Source organism: Symsagittifera roscoffensis, chromosome 8, assembly GCF_963678635.1.
Source record: "Symsagittifera roscoffensis chromosome 8, txSymRosc1.1, whole genome shotgun sequence".
Lineage (NCBI taxonomy): Eukaryota > Metazoa > Xenacoelomorpha > Acoela > Convolutidae > Symsagittifera > Symsagittifera roscoffensis.
Window position 1 is genome coordinate 9,711,488 of NC_087069.1, and position 20,370 is coordinate 9,731,857.

Genomic DNA, 20,370 nt, shown 5'->3' on the forward strand with positions numbered 1-20,370 from the left:
CCTCTCTGGCAGTCTGCCGTATTTAAAAAAAACTGTTCTACGGCGAGCCAATGTCGCAGCTGAGAAAATAGCTTTGCTTGTTTACTTTGCAACTGTTATTTACGAAATTGCCGAAATGTCAGAAAACAATTGAAAATAAATTGTGAAAGTCCTCACAACAAGCTTCTGAATGGTGCAAGAAAAATTTTCTCACAGAGTTCAGAGCAACGAGAAGTGCGATCAACAAAAACGAGTCCATTTAAAAGGCCGTTGATGATGTTTTTCTGAAGATTCAACAAAAAATCTTTGGCCTATCGCATCACTTGACGTTTCTTTTGATTCGTTTGTGATAACGCTTCTACTTACTCTTGAGTATCTGCAGTTGTTTTAATTTGACCCAGTTCGATTGGTATACCCATTATTCTCAGAATAGTTGGATTGATTCAACAACGATGAATAAAACTTACCAAGTGAGGTTCAAAACTTCAGTAAAAACTAATCACAGCGAGTTTTCTTTTTTAATTTGATTTCTGAAAGAGAAAAAATCGTCCTTAGGACCAAAAGTTTGGATATACCTGAACTACAAAAAAATACACACAATTTCCAAAAAAAAATCGATACATAAAGTAAGTATGTACAAAAAAGTGTGAAGGCCTTCTGATTGATATGTTCGTTACTTTAGTGTGTAACTAGTACGGAACTAGCTTTCTTATATTTAATTTTTTTCATTGGCACAATTCAAATGGTCAAAAACAAATTTAAAAATTTCAGACATTTCGTCGAAGTTAAGCAGAAACAATTCAGACAATCATCAGAATGGATAAATCAATACCATTTGCTCACAAGATCCCAGTTCACTAACCTACGGTGGTTAGTGTCTGCCGCATCCATCATCCGGTGTTAAACCTTAACAAACTGGGCGCGTTGTGCTAAGCCCCTCGGGGGTATCAAAGCTCAATGGAACTTCCCTAAATGTAACGTTTTTACTAGGCGCCGATCAAGCAACAACCTAATTCATTTTTCAGGTCTCCTATGATCTAAAGACGCCGCTTCTGCTGATGTTAAAAGGTTTTGTTTGCAGTTTGGAGTACCTGAGGGAGATCAAGCTGCCTTCTTGTTTTATTCTGAGGGTTATCTACATCAAAAGTGGTTATTTACAAAAAGACAGTTCATGTTTTTGGCGCTCGTGACTCGCCAATATATGCGAAGTTTATTTTTTCAGAAGAATTTATTTTGGCCATCAAGTCAAAATAACTGAAGCTAATTCAGCTGTCGTCTCTGCATGGATGATCACCCAAGTTTCACTTGGATGTCGAAGTCTTACATGGATGACTTCATAGGTTCTTCTGAAAACAGTGAAGTTGTTTTGAAATTAAGTAGAGATTTAGTTTCACTTCTAAATCTAGGTGTTTAATTTCACAAAACTGTCAGCAATGACTTTTTTTATGGCAACGACTCTCAATCCAAAAAAACGTCAGTCAATTTAAATTTGAAAGATATTTGGTTTTGTTCCTGCCAGACATCGTATGCATTGGTCTGAAAAGGTTCATCAAAACGTTACCTTAGTTATCAGTAGAGGTGTTCATCGACAACTGAACAAAACAATAACCCAGCAAAAAGTTCTCAATTTTGAATCCTCCGCTTTTGAAGGGAAAGGTAGCTCCATTTATCAAAAGAAGTATGGCTAATCATTGATAAAAAAGGGATGGTTTTCTCCCAAAAGAAGAGAAACAGCAGTTTTTTGAGTGGCATTCAGGCCTTCCTCTCTTAGCTTTGTTATTAAACCGTAGATTTTTAACGAGGTATTCGACCAAAAGGAAGTGTTCGTTGATAGTTCGCAGGATGTATTCTGCGTCGTATCTTTTCTTCGTGCACGACTTAGAGATTTGAAGATAATGAGATTGTTGTGCAGTCGCTCTGCACAAAATCTTGCTGTAGTTCTTTGCTGCATCTGCTCTCATCGAACGAACACTTCCGCGCAAGCAGAACCAATCTCGCTGAATTGGATATAGCAGAGCAGATTTTTTTCATGTCTGGTGTAACCTGGGTCGCTTTCCATCAAATTGAAGTTGCTTAATTCTGGTAAAAACATCTCAAAAAAACAACTACAAAGTTTCCAACGTTCAATGGCCTATTACTCGCTCGACTGGATGCATCGGTCGTTTGAGGGATATCGATTACGATAGTAGGCTCCAAAACACTATTTGCATTTGCAGGTCACCCTTTAGTTTTTTGATGAAGAGACACTTCCATCGGGGCTTACCAAAAATGCTTGCGATTCTAAAACTGAAGTCTGCCGTTCTTAAAATAGGTTGATTGTTCGAAGTATTAAAAAATTTAAGTTGAAGTGCCAGAAGCGATCAGCTGAAAAGGTCAGTCTCGATATTTCTAAAATGCCGAGTGAAAAAATGAAAATCAAGCATGCCCATTTCTGAAATACGGAAGTTTATCCTGATTCCTATTCCTGATGCCTATTCCTGATTCCTATCTGCAGAGGCTCGTAAAAAATAAGGACTTTTGTTTGCTTGCCTCACGACCAGAGCAGAAATTTAGTAAGTAATCTTATCACTCGAAGCAAGCTTCTGAATTATTGGCGTAGAGCGATTCATTGCGCTTCTTCAAAAATTTTAGATTCAGGTTGTAATTTTTGGTTCTGTCATGAAAAAAAGCTCACCGTCAAATGGCAATTGTCTCAAGGACATTACCAGTTCTTGTGGCTAGCTTGCACTGAGTTGTTTCGTAATCGGCGCTGAATGCTAGTGAAGTTTTTTTGAGGTTTTTTTATGTTTGGTGTATTCATTGATTCTCATATTGAAAACGCCAAGATTCCAGCATTCATGTTTGGAACTTTTACCGAGAACGTGAAGCTTAAATTGTCCCTGAAAATTTTTTGTAATTGCGCTGCTCTTTTTTTTAAGAGGCAAGTGGCATATGGATTGTTGTTTTCACCACATTTATCTTCTTTTTCAGCGATTAGAGATTTAATTGAATCTTTTTTTTCTTATTGATGCTTTATTAAAGTTTTACTACTGCCTTTTTGTTTTTGGGATAACTGATATCAAGCACTTGAATTGTGCTGGAAAAAATTGTTTCAACGAAAAACACCTCCGTCACGAATGATCCAAATTTTGATTATAGATTTTTTTTTAATTTTCAGAGAGAACTCAAATATTAACAAGAATTAAGTCAAACATTTATCCGATCATGCAAAATATATTCCAATTTTTAGAAAAAATTGGATAAAAAAATTAAGTGCCTGTAATCTGACTATGTTTTTTAGATTTTTTTTGGCAAAAAACCGAAAACAACCGTAACAAAAAAACGACTAGATCAACAATAACGAGGATAACCACTTTCTAGGCAAAGTAGCACAGCATGATCCGATAGTTTTCATTTAAATACTTAGAAAAGAAAAATTTAATTGTTTTCAAATTAGTTGGAGGTGTGATTCGAGGACTATATGATTGCCTAGTAGATCAGTGATTTAGGCAACGTTTTTCTTTGAAATATAATTTAAAGATAATTTTATTTAAGAAAACAAAAAGCCAAAACAATCACCACGACGTATATTAGATAATAAAATACTGAATTGAATATGATACTGATGAAAACACAAAATTTATGATACTATTCCAAAAATCAACTTTGATATTAAGCAGAGGGTTAATAGATATTATGATTTTATTGAAAGCATGAAAAGAATTTATATCATGAGGTACTTCTACTATTTTCAGAATTAAAAAAATATAAAATCTTTCAAACTGCTGTTTTTGCGTGGTTTAAGCTCAGACGAAAAACTAAAAGCCATAAATTTAAAAGCGTTTCAAAGATTTGGCAAACAAAAATTAGGTGATAAATAAATGTGTCTCACGAAAAACAAATAAAATTTCTCGCATTTCAGCAGCGCCGAACTTCCAATTTCCTCTTTGAGATCAAACTGAAAAAATTTTGATCGTGAACTGAGAAATTGAACAAAAATGGAAATAAAGCTCTGTTTTTTAAGTTTTTATTTCGAAATTTTCAAACTGAAAAAATTTTGATCGTGAACTGAGAAATTGAACAAAAATGGAAATAAAGCTCTGTTTTTCAAGTTTTTATTTCGAAATTTTCCCTCTCAAGCTATTGTAAACTACAAACGGATAAAATTATAGTCTGATCTAAAAATAAAACCAAATGATTTGTCTCAATTCAGTTTGGATTTCATTAAACCACCGCTTACACGTGCTATTAGAATGCAAAATTTTGTGCTTCAGTTATACCAAAATGGCCAAATATAGCCATTTTCCAGCCCTTATAGTATAACAAAAAAAGCTGACAGGTTTAGAAATAAAACTTAATCTTTTAATTTTGAGCTCCAGACTGCAAAATCACTCAGTTATTATTTAAAAAAAACGGTCAAAAATGCTTATTTGAAACGTCGAAAATCAAACTTCATAAAACACATCACAAGTATAATTGTTCCGTAGTTTTTTTTGAAAGTCAAAGCAAATCATATTATTTGAACCACTTGCATTTCAATCTTTTTATATTGTGTTTGTTCGCAATAAAACCCGACTTTTTTCAAAGTTATTGTTTTTTTTAACTGAGCGCCCAGAATTTATAACCTAATATTAAACTACATGCATTCATGTTTATGAACCAAAAAATTTCCATCGCAGTCGCTCCCACGTAATGCCAACTGCAGCCATAAACATAGAGGAACTTAGTTAAAGTACGTTTGAATTGCTGAGGTTTTTTGCAGTCGGTTTTTCAATCACAAGTTTTCAATTTGGTCAGAAAAGAGCGCAGTTTTATAAGTTAAATCACAGTTACAAAATTTTCTCACACACAGTTTTTTTTAGCTTGCTCGTGTTTAAAAAAACAGTATTTTTGAACTGCTGCAGCTGAACACATAAAAAAAACTTTTTAATAACAAAATTTGGAATTTTATCAAATGCAAATAAGTCAACACTTATTTATCATAAGCATGGTGATAGGAAAAGGTAAAACAGTATATAAACAAATAGGTTAAGATTCCACTCAATGGCCCCTTTGAACAAGTTGAGTTACCAGCTTCATCCTTTTAATCTTTAATCTGAATTTTTTCTCGGCCCCTTAAAAACCTAACTTGAAGCACTAATCACCTGGAATAAAAAAAATCTAAATTACCAGAGATTGACAATTTCCCAAAAATATCCGTTGCTACATAACTTTTGTTAACCTCAACAACACAAAGAAATTATTTCTTTAAGTCTGGCAAGTCTCGGACAAATCCACTCCCTTGCAACTCAAATTGTTTCGTGAAAACTTTTCACAGATTGAACGCTTCACTAAACAAAATCCTTTTGCAATGAACAAATATAAAACTTTATATGTTCTTACTAATTTGGACTTTGAAGCATTTTTAGTATTTCTTAAATTTTAGGAAATTTCAAGGAAAAAACATTATTTAATCGCAAAACAGAAAAATCTGTTCAAATATTTGGAGTATCGACTCAAAATTGATGGAAAACTTAAAAGTAATTCTGGAATAGCTCGACAGTAGGGGTTTTTAACATTTAATTGCATGTGAAAAATATTGTTCCTGTTTTTCAAATCTTAAAAACACACTCAACACACAAGGTCAGAACCATAAAAAAAAGTCCAGCAATTTATTGAATTTTTCAAATTTTTAAATCTTTTTTTTTTCATAATGGAAATGGAACACAAGCCGGATTAACAGACTGCGTTTATAAAATAACTGAAAATTGTGTGTTTAATGTTTAAACTTTGGTAACGAAAGTACCAACATATTTGCACCGGGGGCTAGTTTTTTTTCTTCAGACAAATTTAGACTATTTAACTAGCCATGTTTGACAAAAGTTTAATATATGAGTCAAAAGGTTTTGTTGTCTTGAGCTTAAATTCTAAGAAAAAAAATTTACCCTCTGATGATTTTTAGTAAAGTCTTGAAGGTTAAGTCATGGGGCTTGCAACAATTAACGCTCGATATATTGTGCGCTATTTACGCGTAAGAAGAGAATTATCCCATCCTAAAAACATTTTCATCAATTGTTTTAATTTCATCGATTGTTTTAATTTAAACTAATCCATAGACTTGACCTTAAAAGTATGTTAGAACAATCAGAGTTTTGCCATGATACGAGCAACATTGTCTGTTTTCACAAATGAGTCCAACGACAATATTAGAAATCCAATAGTCTTAGTGAAAAATTTTTTTTACAGAGATGAGATAAATTTTTCAAATTATGATCGCAGGGCATCAATATTTTCGAAGCAACAAAATTCATTCTATTTGAAAACTAAGCATTACAAAAATGTGAAAGAAAAAACAAACAAGGCTTGCATCAAGGCGAATCCCTGATTTTTGACTTTTTTTAAAATATCTGTAGCAGAGTTGGATTTAAGGGAAGGGCGCTTCTTCTCTCGACCCTTTTTACTCTCTACGTTTCTAGCCTCTCCGTAGCGGATTGGACTATTTACCAACGACATCCATATTTGGCCGACCGAAGCTAATATATCTTGAACGCACCTTTGGCACCATTATTCTAAATTTTTTAAGTGGCGAGGAATTCGGAGCGCTCACAAAATGATAACTTTGTTTTTTTTTGTTTCATCATCGTAAATATAAAACCTAGTCTGAATTCTGTTTTTTTTTGGTTAAAATTTACGAAATGAAAAATTTTTCAAAACCACGCGCATTTTCAAAATCGATGTCTCCTATGTGTAACATTTACAATGCCTCAATTCAATTTTGATCAATTTTTGAGCCGGATTAGATCGTTTCTTACGTTATGTTGCTAGAAACTAACACAACTGCTCGTTTCAAAGCGAAGACCTGAATGCTCCGACTGCCTTTCAGGGTCTATGGAGCAATAAAACCTCGAGAATATTGAATGTAATAAAAAGAAACGAAACTTTTTTTTAATTTGAGATTTTTTGTGAATATAATCACACCACACGCCATTTTACAAAGTGATAGGTTTCGCTCCTTTTAACAATTCGGTTTGGCAAATAAGCTTCCTTTAAGACGGATTAAGTCTCCGCTTACGCGTTAATAGCGCGAAATGTATCGCGCGTTTATTGTACCAAATTGGCCAAAATGGCAATCTCCAAGCCCCCATAGTTTTGCAAAAAATGATTACAAACTTCAAATTTAAGCTCAAGTCAACAAGATCTTTCGAATGATCAAAAAAATGCGTCAAAAATAGCTAGTTAAAAAGTCGAAATTTGTCTGAAGAGAAAGAAACCAGCCCGAGCACAAATATTTCTTTTCTTTCGTTGCGAAAGTCGTAACAAGAAATCGGGCGCATGCATTATCCACAATTGGTCGCGTTGGCCTTTTTCAAACTCCTCAGTTTTTGCAGAATAAGATGACATATAAAATAACCTAGAAATTATAACTTATGAGTAGATGGTTTAAACTATACATCATCATTAACAATAATTTTTTAAGATCTCTCAGGAGAAAAAGACGGCCTAAGCACTAAAATTTTATGCTTTTCTGAGAAGTCGGTATAAAAAGGTGCCACTAGTAAAATTCATGATTACACTCGATGTATTTGTTTGAAATTAGTTAGAGATTGTTTAAAAAAATTATTGAAATTACCCAACTCTAATGGTTCATTTTCTGAGCCAGAACCTAACTCGGTGAAAGTCGACTTTTTCGCGGAAGAATCTACCCCAACCACATAATTTTTTTTGGCAGAAATAATCTAAATTCTCCGAAATTTTGCCTCGAGGACCTCGATCTGCTGCTTGTAACAGAAATCTTATTCAGACCTTAATTTTTGCAGACTAACCTCTATTTGGCCAAAATAAATCACGTAAAATTTAAAAAATCAAGTCGCACCGCCAAAACATGATATTGAATGTAATCAGCTTTTGTAATCAATGTTTAGCCCTCATCCAATTTTTTTTGGATAAATGATCTACATTTGTGGAAACGCAGTTGGTCAGTAGAGCTTTTCATAAAAACTTAAAATTTTTGGAGCTTATTTTCTCTAAAACAATGTATATAAACGTTAAAACCACAAATAATAATTTTGCAACACCAAGCATGAACAGCGGTTATCAGTTTCAAAATATCAGTTTACGTTGAACTCTTTTCAACTTTTCGAACAACAGCCTCCTTTAGCCTTCACCTCTTGACCTTCCTTCAGTTGAATGGTGTCGGCATTTGTGTTTTTGATGTTGCTCGTTTTGTTCACGCGGTGTATCTCTTCGATCAAATCGTTCATGGCGTTCTCAACGTTGTCCGAGCTAAGAGCACTGGTCTCGAAAAAGTTGGCGTTGATTGTGCGCGCAAAGGAGACGCCTAGACAATGAATAAAATTATAAAAATTAGAAATTGATAGAAAAACAGGAAAAATAAAAAAAGTTGTTTGAAAATATTTTTTCTTGAAAGATTGGTCAATTTTTTTGGTAACATATTTTTATCAGCTCTTAAAATGGCAAGCGTTAATAAAGCAATTTTGAAAAAAGAGAGCTGAGCGATGGTGTGAAGTAGTCGGTTTCTAACCGTCGGAGCTTCACATAATAAACCATTTGAAACCTTTTGAATATTTTGAAACCTACAATTAATGAAAGTTTTCAAGACCTCTTAGATCAAAAAAATTGTGCATTTTTTTCTTTGATCTTAATATTGTTTATTGTTGGAAGACAAGATGACAAAATTAGTATAAGAATTGAGAAAAAAACTATCAGGAAACTAGGAGAGAAGTTGAGTCACCTTCCGAAATGTCCACAGCCCTGACATCCTCCAGGTCATTCTTGTTGCCAATCAACAGGTACACACACTTCATAGGGTCACATCCGTTTTCCTTGGCCACTGTGAACCACGACTTCAGTTGTTCGAAAGAGTGGTGGTTGGTGATGTCATAGACTAGTATTACACCATGGGCACCTCGGAAGTAGACTTTGTTCAGACTCTTGAATCGCTCCTGACCTGGAACAGAGATAAAAAATTGCAAAAAAAATGAACAAATATAAAAAAAAACACATACAAAAGAATTGCAAAAAAGTGCAAAAAAAAAACAAATGAAAATCAGTTTCAAAAGCTTAGTCTATTGATTTCAGAAAAAAATGCTAACAAACAAAATTAAAAAATTACAAAGGTTAATTTAATTACTTAATAATAATCAGAGCAAATTTTGTAAAACTAAACAAATGAAAAAGAGCTTCAAAGGATAATCTAATAATTTCAGAGAAAAAATTGCAAAAAAAAACAAAAAAATTTGCAGAACAGCTTCAAGTCTTTTGTTTTTATTTGCAATTGTAAGAATAAGTTAAATTCCTTTGAAATATGAAAAATTAGTTAAAAACTCGGCAACAGACACTTGGAAAATTGTCAGTGAACACGTTTTTCTAGCACAAAGTTAGTAATTTCTTTTACTCATTTTCAAAACTGTTCCAAAAGTAAATACTTTCTAGGTTTTCTATAAAGAGGCTTAAGTTTTTGCTTTTTTCACTGCGATAAAAGTTTTGAAGTCAAATTCGGTTCTTAAAGTTTTTTTTGAAAGTTTTTTTGTTTTTGATGCTGGGTTTGCAAAAAAAAATGAAAAACAAATCAAAAATTAACAAGACTAAATCAAGAGTCTTAAAGGAGATACGGAAAGTCTTTATATCAAAAAAGAACCCAAAACGCCAAAATTTATGTATATTTTCTAAGTTGATCTAATTTTTAAAAAAAGGGTCAAACAAGTTCTTAATGGAGATACAGAAAAGTTTTATATCAAGAGAGAGCCCAAAAATTCCAATATAATTTTACAGATATAATATTGCCTTTTTTTCAACTCGCATCAGTTGCTGTTGTTAATATTTTATTGAGGTTTTTATACGCAAAAAAAAACACTGCTTTGAAAGTACTGTTCAAAGTGTAATTAAATTATCGACCTATTGCTTGAAACAAATTTGGTTTTTCCTACAACAACGCAACAATTAGCCAGGTGGCGTGAATATGACTCCAATTTTTTTTTCTTTTAGTCTTTGAATCCACGCGGTGCAGTATTTTTCAAAATAAAAACTTCCTTGAAATTACATACAAAAATTTGACCTATAAAGAAGATCAAAAATAGGTTTTTTAAGTCAAACAAAGAAAGCTACTTCAAATCTTACGTTTTTGAGTAACTATTTCTCAGAAACTAGTAAATATGCAACAACAGCAGTGGTCTAAATAAAGACTACTTAAGCAAAGTTTCTTTTTGAAAAATTTAACATTTTACTAAAGAACATCCAAAAAAATTCACAAAAAAATTAGCAAAAAAAGTTTTCCTTAAAAATAGAACGCTAAACCTGCGGAAAAAAAAAACGGTGGGAAAAGATTGAATTAATTAACTCATTTACGGTTCAATCGTCTTAATAAATCCTAGAAATTAGATTGTGAACTTTAAATTTTTTAAACGAAAGTCTTTTCTTAGGACGTTTGTATCTTTTTAAACTTCCTGTTCACTGATTATTATTAAAAAATGATTGCCAATTTTTGCTCAAGTAGCAGAGAATCTTTCGACCAGATTTGTTAAGAAAAAGGAATCTTTTTCATTCATTTGTGAAATCAAATTTGATTTTTTGCAAGGAGAGCACTATGATGGCATGAGTTCACTGGTTAAAAATCTCATTTTTAGCAACAAAATTCTAATAGCACAAAAATTTGAGGTCAGCTTCTGAGCAAATTTGTCTAATTTAGTCACAACTAAAATTTTTCTGGCCAGTTTTTTTCTCGATTCTTACTTTAAAAATTTTAAAAGTAGATATGGGACCAAATGCGTTTAAACAATTCCACATTTTCGACCTCACTGTTTTCTTTCAGGGGGTCAAAAAATTTTGAAAGAAAACAACCTACGCTATAGTTTTTTCCCACTTAATTAGCTTTTTTTTCAATTTTGTGTTGAGCTGAAACAAAAGAAATTCATGGCAGTTGGAGAAGATCAACAAACGCAGACAAACAGAAAAAAACTTGCGACTTGTAAAGTAAAAATAAATGCCCTTGCAACATTTTTTTGGATAACACGAACAATTTATGTTTGACACATTTTGCTAAAATTAACTTCTGGACAGTTTGAGAAAACTGGATCCTTTAGTAAAATTTTTAGCTCTCTGGTTAATCAGATAATTAAATTCAGTTTTTGAATGTAGAGGTCAATCACGGTTTTGTGACATGTACAATTTTGCTGTTCGATAGTGGAGTTTGCTTTCTTTTTAAAGAAATAAATGAAACAAACTTAAAAAGAAATCAAAATTCAAACCGCGATCAAAAATCAATAATAAGGTTGGACAAGATTTTTTTCCTAAATAAAAATCAAAAAATCATCAAGGCCTACATAAGAGTACTCACTAGAATCTTTTTACTAGAATAACTTTAAAATTATTTCCGAGAAGTCGGAACATGAAATGAAGGCAAATGTACAACTTTTGTTGTGTAATATTCTTGTTTCTTATTTTTTTTTTTGAAAAGTGATCGAGTTAAAAAAAGAACACGAGAAAAAGCAACAACAAATAGTTAAAAAGCGTTAAAATTCCAGAAGATGTATGATTGGGAAGTTGGTCACTTAGAATTTTTTGTTTAACTCAGTTTGAAAATCTGAAATATGTCAGTTTTTGCTCATATTAAGAAGACTTGTTTGATCGATTTGTGAATCTGAATCACGACTACTAGGGTTTTATAATGAAACCACACTTGATGCCCTACGAAATTGCGTTAGTGAGTGAGAATTGAGTTAGTGAGAAATTGAAAAATGAAAAAAAAAAACGAACTTATCCATAGTTCTTTTCCACTCTTCGAGATTGGTCAGAAAAACGAGAATGGTCGGTTCTTGGGCAATGAGCAAAAAAATTATCCGAACGCCATTTTTTTCGAAATATGTTTATTTTTGTGTGGCGAGTAGAGAAATGTAGTTTATCCTGAAAACATTATCAATGGGTTTAGTAAACTGTAGCCACTGTTGCAAGTCAACAAAATATTTTTGAACGACTTTCTTTGAGTATTGTGTTTTTGGAAAATGCTCAATGAAACCTTTTAAAAAGAATTAGAAGCCTAATGGATGCTTCTTGTTTTTGAATTAATTAATTAAGGCAAAAAATTTGACACCGGTTTTTTTCGACACCAAAAAAACCTGTTTGAAATACTTTGACGGCTATCATATCTCGACTGATATGGCTTAAAAACTCATTAACTGAAAGATTTAGGAATGGGCTATCCTATCTAGGTTTGTGAGTAACTAAAGTGCAGTGTTCCATATAACGACAACATAAGGATTTGTTGTAGTTTCAAACTTTTGTCAGATTCTTTTTTCATAGCAATACCGAAATCAATCATCTTTATTGTTTTCCTCGGAGCTTAGGGTGCTTTTTTATACATATAAACATATATAAATTTGCTATCTCTAAGCCACTGTGTACCATGGGTTAAAAATTGTCTTTTTTAAATGAATTTTTGGCTCTTTAACTATTCAACCAATCGAGTTGTTTTGTATTGTTAGCTTTTGTTCACTTAGTCTAATTGTCATGGAACTCGGCATGCTAATTAGCACAAATAAGCACTTCTTGTTATCAGATACAATCGCTTAATATCATTAGTTATTAATTACTAATTCAATCCTTTAATATTAATAATTACAGGTAAATATTGAGTAGTGCAGAAAGCCGCTCAAGGCTATAGCGCTATATCTTCTTCAAACCAGGCATGCTGTAGGAAAACCTCATTCAAGAATAGATTTGATAGAAACAGCGTGACCAATGAATCTGCCAACAGAGAATACCAGAAACTGGCGCAAACCAAATTGATGGTGATGATGATCATCATCATGATGAAAATAATTGTTTTTGTCTGTTGGAAGCGATGGGGGACGAGTGAGAAATGAATAGAAACCCAATTTTTCCTAATAAACATTACCTAAGCTTAACACAGGGGCGGACTTAGGGTAGCGGGCGGGGGGGGGGGGTGCAGGGGCGGATTCGACCTCCTGCCGACCCAAAGGGTCCCCCCTTTGGTACTTTTTAAGAAATCCAATTTTGGCCGACCGACCCTTAAATTTTTTTAAAGGCGCCTTCGGTGCCAATAGATACTAATTTTGAGGGGGGATTGCTCGGCAAAAAAACGCGATTTTTTGGTCAAATTTTTCCAAAAGTGCCTAAAAACGCCTTCTTAGCCTGTTTTTTCAAAATTTTGCGTGCGTCGCAGAAAGTTTGGCCAAAACAGGTACTAAACAGTGCTTAGGGAGAGCTCAAAAAATCAATTGGGACGACCTAAAAAAAAGGTCGACAAAATTTTCGAAATTTGTCGAATTTTTTTGAAAAACCGCCCCCCCCCCCCTCGAGAGAATCCTAGATCCGCCCCTGGCTTAACATGTTGCGTTCTGAAGGTTTGAGGATTATGGATCATTGACTCTTCTTCCTACACGATAGAAATAATTATTTTAAATTCGTTGTAACTAAAAATTTTAAGATGTTCTCTACAATGACAAGACGTTTTTTTGTAACTTTTTGAGTTAGGACCGAAGTGTATAACTCATAGAGTAATTTCGGATAGGGTACACCGTCTGCTCGTCACGCTATCTTATTTTCGGCCGGATAGATTCGTGCAACTTCTTAGTCTAATACCGATCCTAATCTTACTCTTATACTATCTAGTCTCAGGTTGTTTAACTAGTCTCTGCTAGGCTCAATAGATCTAGGGTATACTGGTTTATTGCGGCTGCTGAAGTACTCGGGAGAGTCCAACTAATTTCTAAGTTAAATTCAAATCTCTCTGGTGCTGAAATTACAAGTAATTTCAGCACTTACAAATAAGTGGGTTGTTAGTTAGATGGATCATGATTGGTTAGTATTAAATACTTTACATTGGTAAAATATCTAATTTATCCAATCATAAAATGTAGTTTAGATCAGGTTCCACCCATCCGGGTTTTACAGAGTTTTTTAGAATAGTTCTTCTGTTATTTGAAGGATGGATGATGGACGTTGGTATTTGGCGAACATCATATTTCTCTTTCGTTTTCTCTTGTTAGAGAAGTTCCAGGAAGCTGGAATTAGGGACATCAGACGTTGTGTCTTCTTGTGACAACGACTGAGTCTCCGCAACAAACTCAAATCTGATTTCAGAATGGTTGGCTATGTCAGGTTTTTCTGTTTCTCGTGAAGAGCTTCTTTTGTGTCTGATCTAGTTTGGGAATGGCGTGGAGATTGTGCGTGGAGGGGATGCCTGGTTACTCGGATCTGTACGTATACTTGAACATCGAGGTGGTCATTGGTCTAGTTCAATGAAGTCCTTTTCTGCGAAGTCAAGTCGTACTCTAAATTTTTTGAGTTGTGATTGTGAGCGGCATATCGATTGTAGTTGGCCATTCTTTCTCGAGTGTAGTGAGGTCGTTTTGTCTTTAGATGTTCGTCTTTGGTGTTGTGTTCTGATCTATGTTTTGCATAATGTAATTTACATTTTATAAAACTTTTATTAGTTTAATATTTTTTTATTATGATTGTAGTTAGTTGTTTTCACAAAAGCTTTTTATTTTAGTTCGGTTATTTTGAAGAGTTACTCACCCTTGAGTAGCTCTTATTAAAAATAGTGGTGGGTGCCACAAAGCGTGGATGTAGAGCGGTGGGTTAGGCCGGCTATAGAGCATGCTCAGGACGTCCTTCCTGGTGGGTTAGGCCAGGAGTGGGAGTATAATTGCATGCGGTTTTTGTGAGGGGTCCTGTTATGTGACAACGTTTTATGTTGGGTTTGTTGTGGTTTTTCTTATGTCTTGTTGGTTGTGTCCTTTTTTCAAAAATCAAATTGTTTGTGGTATGGGTTTGTCTTTCGACTTTTTTGTGTTTTATTATTTCTTTCTTAGACTTTATAATAGTCTTCAAAAGAATAAATTATCCAGTTTAAACTGGGTTAATCCGGTTTGGGTACCGTTGGTTTCCTTTTCTTAGTCATGCTGTTATTCTATGATTTGTGGTGTTTTGTAAGCTGCGTTGGTTAGTGTTGTTTAGTGTATAATTCCTTTCCAACCGGGTTAAAGGAAAGTTTGAAACGTGTTATCTTGTGTTAGAGTTGTTGAGTGTGAAAACTTGAAACTGAAATTCATTATTTTAAACAATTCTTCGTGGGCGAGCTGTGCGAGTGTGGATAGAATTTCTGTGCGAATGAATGGAAATATCAAAAGGTTAGTACTGCATTTTCGTTTTATCAATTTACTACATAGAATTTTTAATTTTACTGCTATTTATTGGGAAAAATTAAGTTACAAATTTTCATCATAATTAGATTTACTGCTTGGGAAAAATTTTATAAATGAATTTACTGCATTGGTATTAAATTTATTTAATTTGTTGGTGCAAAAGATAAATATAATTTGAAATAGTTTGAAGAAGTTTTCGATTTTTTATTTTTCTTTTGTGAATTTTTTAGATGATTGTCGGATGAAGGCTAAAAATCTAAAGAAAACATGGATAAAGAATGGTGAGTTTCTAATATTTTAATTAGTTAGTAATATGTATAATTCATACTTACCTGTTAGTCGTCAGGGAAAAAACCGTGGGGGAAGATGTCGTGGATGAGATCGGAAGTTGTTAGTAGTTTAGCTAGGATGCGGATGATATTTTTAGTCTGAAGCAGTGGCCAAAGCAATTGAAGTGCTTTAATGGTGGTTAGTTCTTCAGTGCCAACTGCAAACTCATAAGGTGTGTTTTGGATTAGATTATATAATTTGTGATTGAATTTAGTGTTGTGGATGAATTCTAAAATGGGGATTTCTATAGGTTGTACAAACTCGTGTGGGATAAGGAAGGGTCGGGATTCTTCGGCGTTGAAGGTCTTGGTGATGGGGCAAAAGATATACATTTGGGTTATGGGATCATAATTTCGAAGAATACCATGAAGGTTAGTATCTTTAATGCAAAAGTGAAGTTTAGAAAGAATGTTGAAGTGTATTTGGAATTAATGAATTGAAAACGATGGTGTGGTTGTCTAGAGGGTGTGTGTAGGTCAAAGTGATTTTGGATGAAACGATAATAACTATATGTGTGAGTTTGTTTAGTGCGCAACATAATATCATGTGAGCAGTGCAAATCTCTTTCGTGTGGTGCAAGGAAATGAAAGGTTAGTGAAAATATTTGGAAGCGTTCTTTAAAGCTTTCGTAGGCTTGTGTGTCTGTTAATGCTTCTGAAATAATGTGGTCAAACTTGCGATCGAAGATGTTTAGTGTAAATACATATGGTGTTTTGATGAAAAATTTCTCGATGATTTGTGGGTTAGCGAAGCGATCGTCGTCTAAGAATTGATCTTGGTTAGCTCTGATGATGTTATGATCGTAGTATTCTAGTGTATATTCATTAGCTCTAGGTGCAGTGTGTGTTTTTAGTAATTTTTTGTATCCAACGTAAGTAAATTGTCTAGGTGTTAGTGGTGTAGTGAGTCGATATAGCATGTCCTTATTTCGTTCTATATCGATGTGAGTGCTAGATAAAGGTAAGCAAAGGGGATTAGTAAAATGATAATATGAGGTCCACGAAAGAGTGGGCATTAAAACATATTCGTCTACAAAGCTGCGTGTTTCGTTAGTGTCATGAGGGGTGTTTAAGGTGTATTGTGGAAATGAGGGTAAGGTGATAGCTAAAAATTCTTTTGTGTTAGTGTGTTTGGGATGGTTGATATATTCTTGTTTTGCTGGGAAAGGATGGTTGGGGAACTTTCTTTTAAAAGTGCGGTAAGCTCTATTAGTGTTGAGTGAAGATTCAGTAGATGTGGATGATGGTGCTAATGATTCAGTATAAATTGAAGAGGGTGTAGGGGTAGGGGGGTTGGATGAATCTATTGTGGAAGAGATTTGGTTTATGGTGGGGGTGTTAAGGTGGTAGGGTTGTTGTTGGAGGGTAATAAAATTATCTAGTTCTGGGGAGATTCGGGGGGTGTCTGGAGAATGAGATGATTGGTCTGAATGAAGTGAGGAGTAGGTTGGGGTAACTTGGGAAGCATAAGAGGGTGTAGAAGTGATTGGGTCAGGGTTATTTGGTAATATGGGTTGAAAAGGGGGTTGGGAAAAATTTGAAGAGTTATGAAAATTATTGGATGGGGATGGTTCTGAGTCGGCGAATTCATCGGGGATTTCAATATTCGCGTTATTGAGTTGTGAGATGGAGTATAAAACTGAGATGTGTGAATTATTGTCGGAATTCATGCCTGATGTTACATTACTAGGTGGGAAATCGGGTGGCGGAAAAGCAAAAAGTGGTATTATTGGGATTGGAGTGGTGAGGTTGGTTGGGTGGGAATTTGATCGGTGTAGGGATCCAAGTTGTCGGCTCATCGTGGGCTAAAAAAATTATTATTTTGAGATTGAAAAGCGGTGGTATGGGGTTGTTCAATAATTTGTTCATAAGTATTATCATCTTGTGACTGGTGTGTCATTATATGTTGGATGGGACTTTGTGTTATTGCTAAATTTCGAAAATTTCGCGGGACTAGGGATAGTGGATGGTTATGTGGTAGGGGTGGTAACTGTGGTGCTGTTGGCGTTGTGTCTACGTTGTTATGTTCTTCGTCATATGTGTTCTGCCGTGTTGTTATTTTTGTGTTGTATTCTTTTATTTGTGCGTCTAAAAGAATTTTGTTTATAGATGTAGAAAAGATTCCAAAAAATCCTGCAAAGAGTATGCGTGCTACGCTTGCTTGTCTATTTACCTGTGTGTGTATAGCACATGTGTTATAGATTCCTTTTAAAAGTGAGAAAAAAAATCCAATAAAGTTAAACATTGCGTATAAAATAGTCAATTTTTCTAAGATGTAATAGGGCCATCCTAGAAAATCAAGAATTTCATTTTTGAGTGTAACAAAGCTAAAAATATTGATTGGTGATATATCTTGGGGACGGTATTTTTCACCGTTTAGATATATATAATCTTTAATATCTTTAAAATATCCGCTATAGTCTTGCGTGTAGATGTCGGCAAATCCTGCGGTTTCTGCAAGTTTGCGTAAGTTTTGGTCAATTGATTGTCTTTGTATAGTGTCCATTTGTGTTAATAATTCTTGGAATTGTTGTGTTCTAATGTGATGTTGAATATCTGATATTGAATATATTCCTATTGATTGTAAGTCTACATTTGGGTTTCGAGCAATAGCGCGAATGCTTTCTGGTGAAAATTTTTTGAGTGATTGCATTAATGTGGGATATGGAGTGAGAAGGTAATATTTATCTTCATCAGGGTTTAGTTGTACTACATTGTGGCTATTTTCTGATCCAAATGGGACTGCGGTATCCCAGAAATAGGTTCTTCGTGAAAGTGTGTCAACGAAATGTACTTTATTCTTATAAAAGATAGGGATTCTTTTATAACATCGTTTATCTTCAAAAACGTAGAGTGGTGATACTTTTTTAGTGCAAGTATAAAACCATAAGATGTTTCCTTCATAGTCTAAAAAATTTGATCTATTTCCTGATAATAAATATCCTGCGTAGGGTATTTTTAATACTGCTAGTGCAAGTGATTGTAATATTTGTGTTCGTTCTAATTCGCATAGTTGGTGTAGTGTTTCTAATTCGGAGAGTGACATTTCTTGAAAAATTCGGCTAATTGTATAATCTAGTTTCATATCTAAGTGAATATCATAGTGGATATTACCAAAATATGTACTATTCATTAGTCATAGTTCTTATAAACGTGTGCTTTGAGCGTCTTGTGGTTTAAGATGTCCACCACGTTGACCTGTATTTCTTTGAAAATTAACTGGTATATATGATGTTCCTTCATTTAGGGGTTTACTTGTGGCGTATGGGTCGACTTTTATTTTTCCAGTGGTCATGTCGAATCCATTTTCGTATTCAACTAGTATTTCAGAGTATTGTGTTTTGTGAAGTGGGTTTTTATATTTACATGCAAGTTCTGTTTCTTGATATACTTGAAAACGTGTTAATTTATTTTCTATATTGTGGATGTTTCGAAAATCAGAACTTATTTTTCGTAATGGATTTACTTTTTCATATGGTATTGATTGTATAAAATATTTTTCGTGAAATTTTATCATGCGAGCGTGTATTTTTGCTACTTGAAATGTTGTACATGTGTCTTCAGGGAACCAAACAATTGTTGCTTGTGTTCGTGTTGTAGGGTCGCAATAACCTTGGTCATTTTTACAAGGTAATCTGATTCCTTGATAGATCATTGTGTTGTCTGATAAATCTCGTGTGAGTTGTATTTTTTCTAGTTGTATTTTCCAATCGAAAAACATTATTTCTTGGTATCCTTTATTTTTTGTGTCTGCTTTGCAGTTTGATGGGTTATTTATACCAATGTGTGGTATCCAATGTTTATCGTGTATATCATAGGTTAATCGTCCGTGTGCGCCGTTATATGGGTGTTTATCATCTAGTTTTATATGTCCTTGGTATCTTTCAAGTTGTGATTGATGTACAGTGTCGGAAAAAACTTGAAAGTATACTAACTTTCTTTCTGAGTTTTTATTACGCGTGATATTTAGTCTAAGTAATTCGTTTTTACAATCTTCGGGATTGAGATGTAAAAGTCGTTCGATATTACTCTGGTAAAATGATTCATGGTCAAGTCGGTTTTTATTTCCGTTCGAGACTTGTGAACAATGTACTTTCTTTTCGGAAAATGTTGCTGTGAATTTATATCCTGTAACTGTTGTTGCTCGGGCTTTTGAATAAAGTGTTGCTATTACATTTGTAGTTTCTATTGCTTGGGGTTCTGTTTCGCAGTGTGATACTTGATTTATTGCATACTTGTGGAGTGTTTTTTGTTCGTTTTCTTCACAATCGTAATGTGTTACTAATAAATCTTGGGGTCCTGTGCGGGGAGAAGGGTTGATGTTTTGATTTGAGGTTACTAGAAAAAGGAGTTGGAGAAAAACTAATATTTTTAGAATATACATGTGTATGATAATCCTGAGTATGGGTTATAAAATGTAATGTAACCAATTGTCTTTTTGGTATATCTGTCGTATTTATATATTACTTCAGTGGTTATGAATGGTGGTGGTAGTGATTGAGCTGTTATGTTTGGTGGGTTTAATGGGTAGGGATGTTGAACAATATTGTTCAACTTAACTGTGATTTCAAACTTTAATTGTAAACTGTTTTGTTGGAGTATTTGGATATTGTGTTCACGGATATCGTCGTGAATGTCTTGTCGATATTGTAATCTATTAAGTGCCCAGTTGTGAAGGCGATTACTTTCTAGATGTTGACCAAATAATGGTGGAGGTGCTGTAAATGTATTCCAATCTAGTCTTAAAGGAATATTTGTTAATGATTGTTCTCGATATCTTGCGTCGAGATTGTTTGGAAAATTTAAGTTAAAAGGTGTCGGTGAAACTTGACTAATCGATGGTGTTGATGGAAGTGATAATGTTTCTGGTAGTGATGAAGATGTTGTATCTGTAGAAATGTCTATGGGGTCATTGATTA

General features: G+C 33.9%; 2 protein-coding genes across 2 annotated transcripts in view; one reads left to right on the forward strand and one right to left on the reverse strand.

Moving 5' to 3' along the window:
* The window catches only part of LOC134853453 (uncharacterized), a 216,532-nt gene that overhangs the window by 26,482 nt on the left and 169,680 nt on the right, over positions 1 to 20,370 (forward strand). The window lies entirely within an intron of this gene.
* The window catches only part of LOC134853452 (uncharacterized), a 51,669-nt gene continuing 39,365 nt past the window's right edge, over positions 8,067 to 20,370 (reverse strand). The window contains exons 3-4 of the mRNA XM_063869450.1: positions 8,690 to 8,905; positions 8,067 to 8,275 (exon numbers count right to left, since the gene is read on the reverse strand). Coding sequence (XP_063725520.1) covers positions 8,067 to 8,275; positions 8,690 to 8,905 — 425 coding nt within the window. The remainder of the gene's footprint in view (positions 8,276 to 8,689; positions 8,906 to 20,370) is intronic.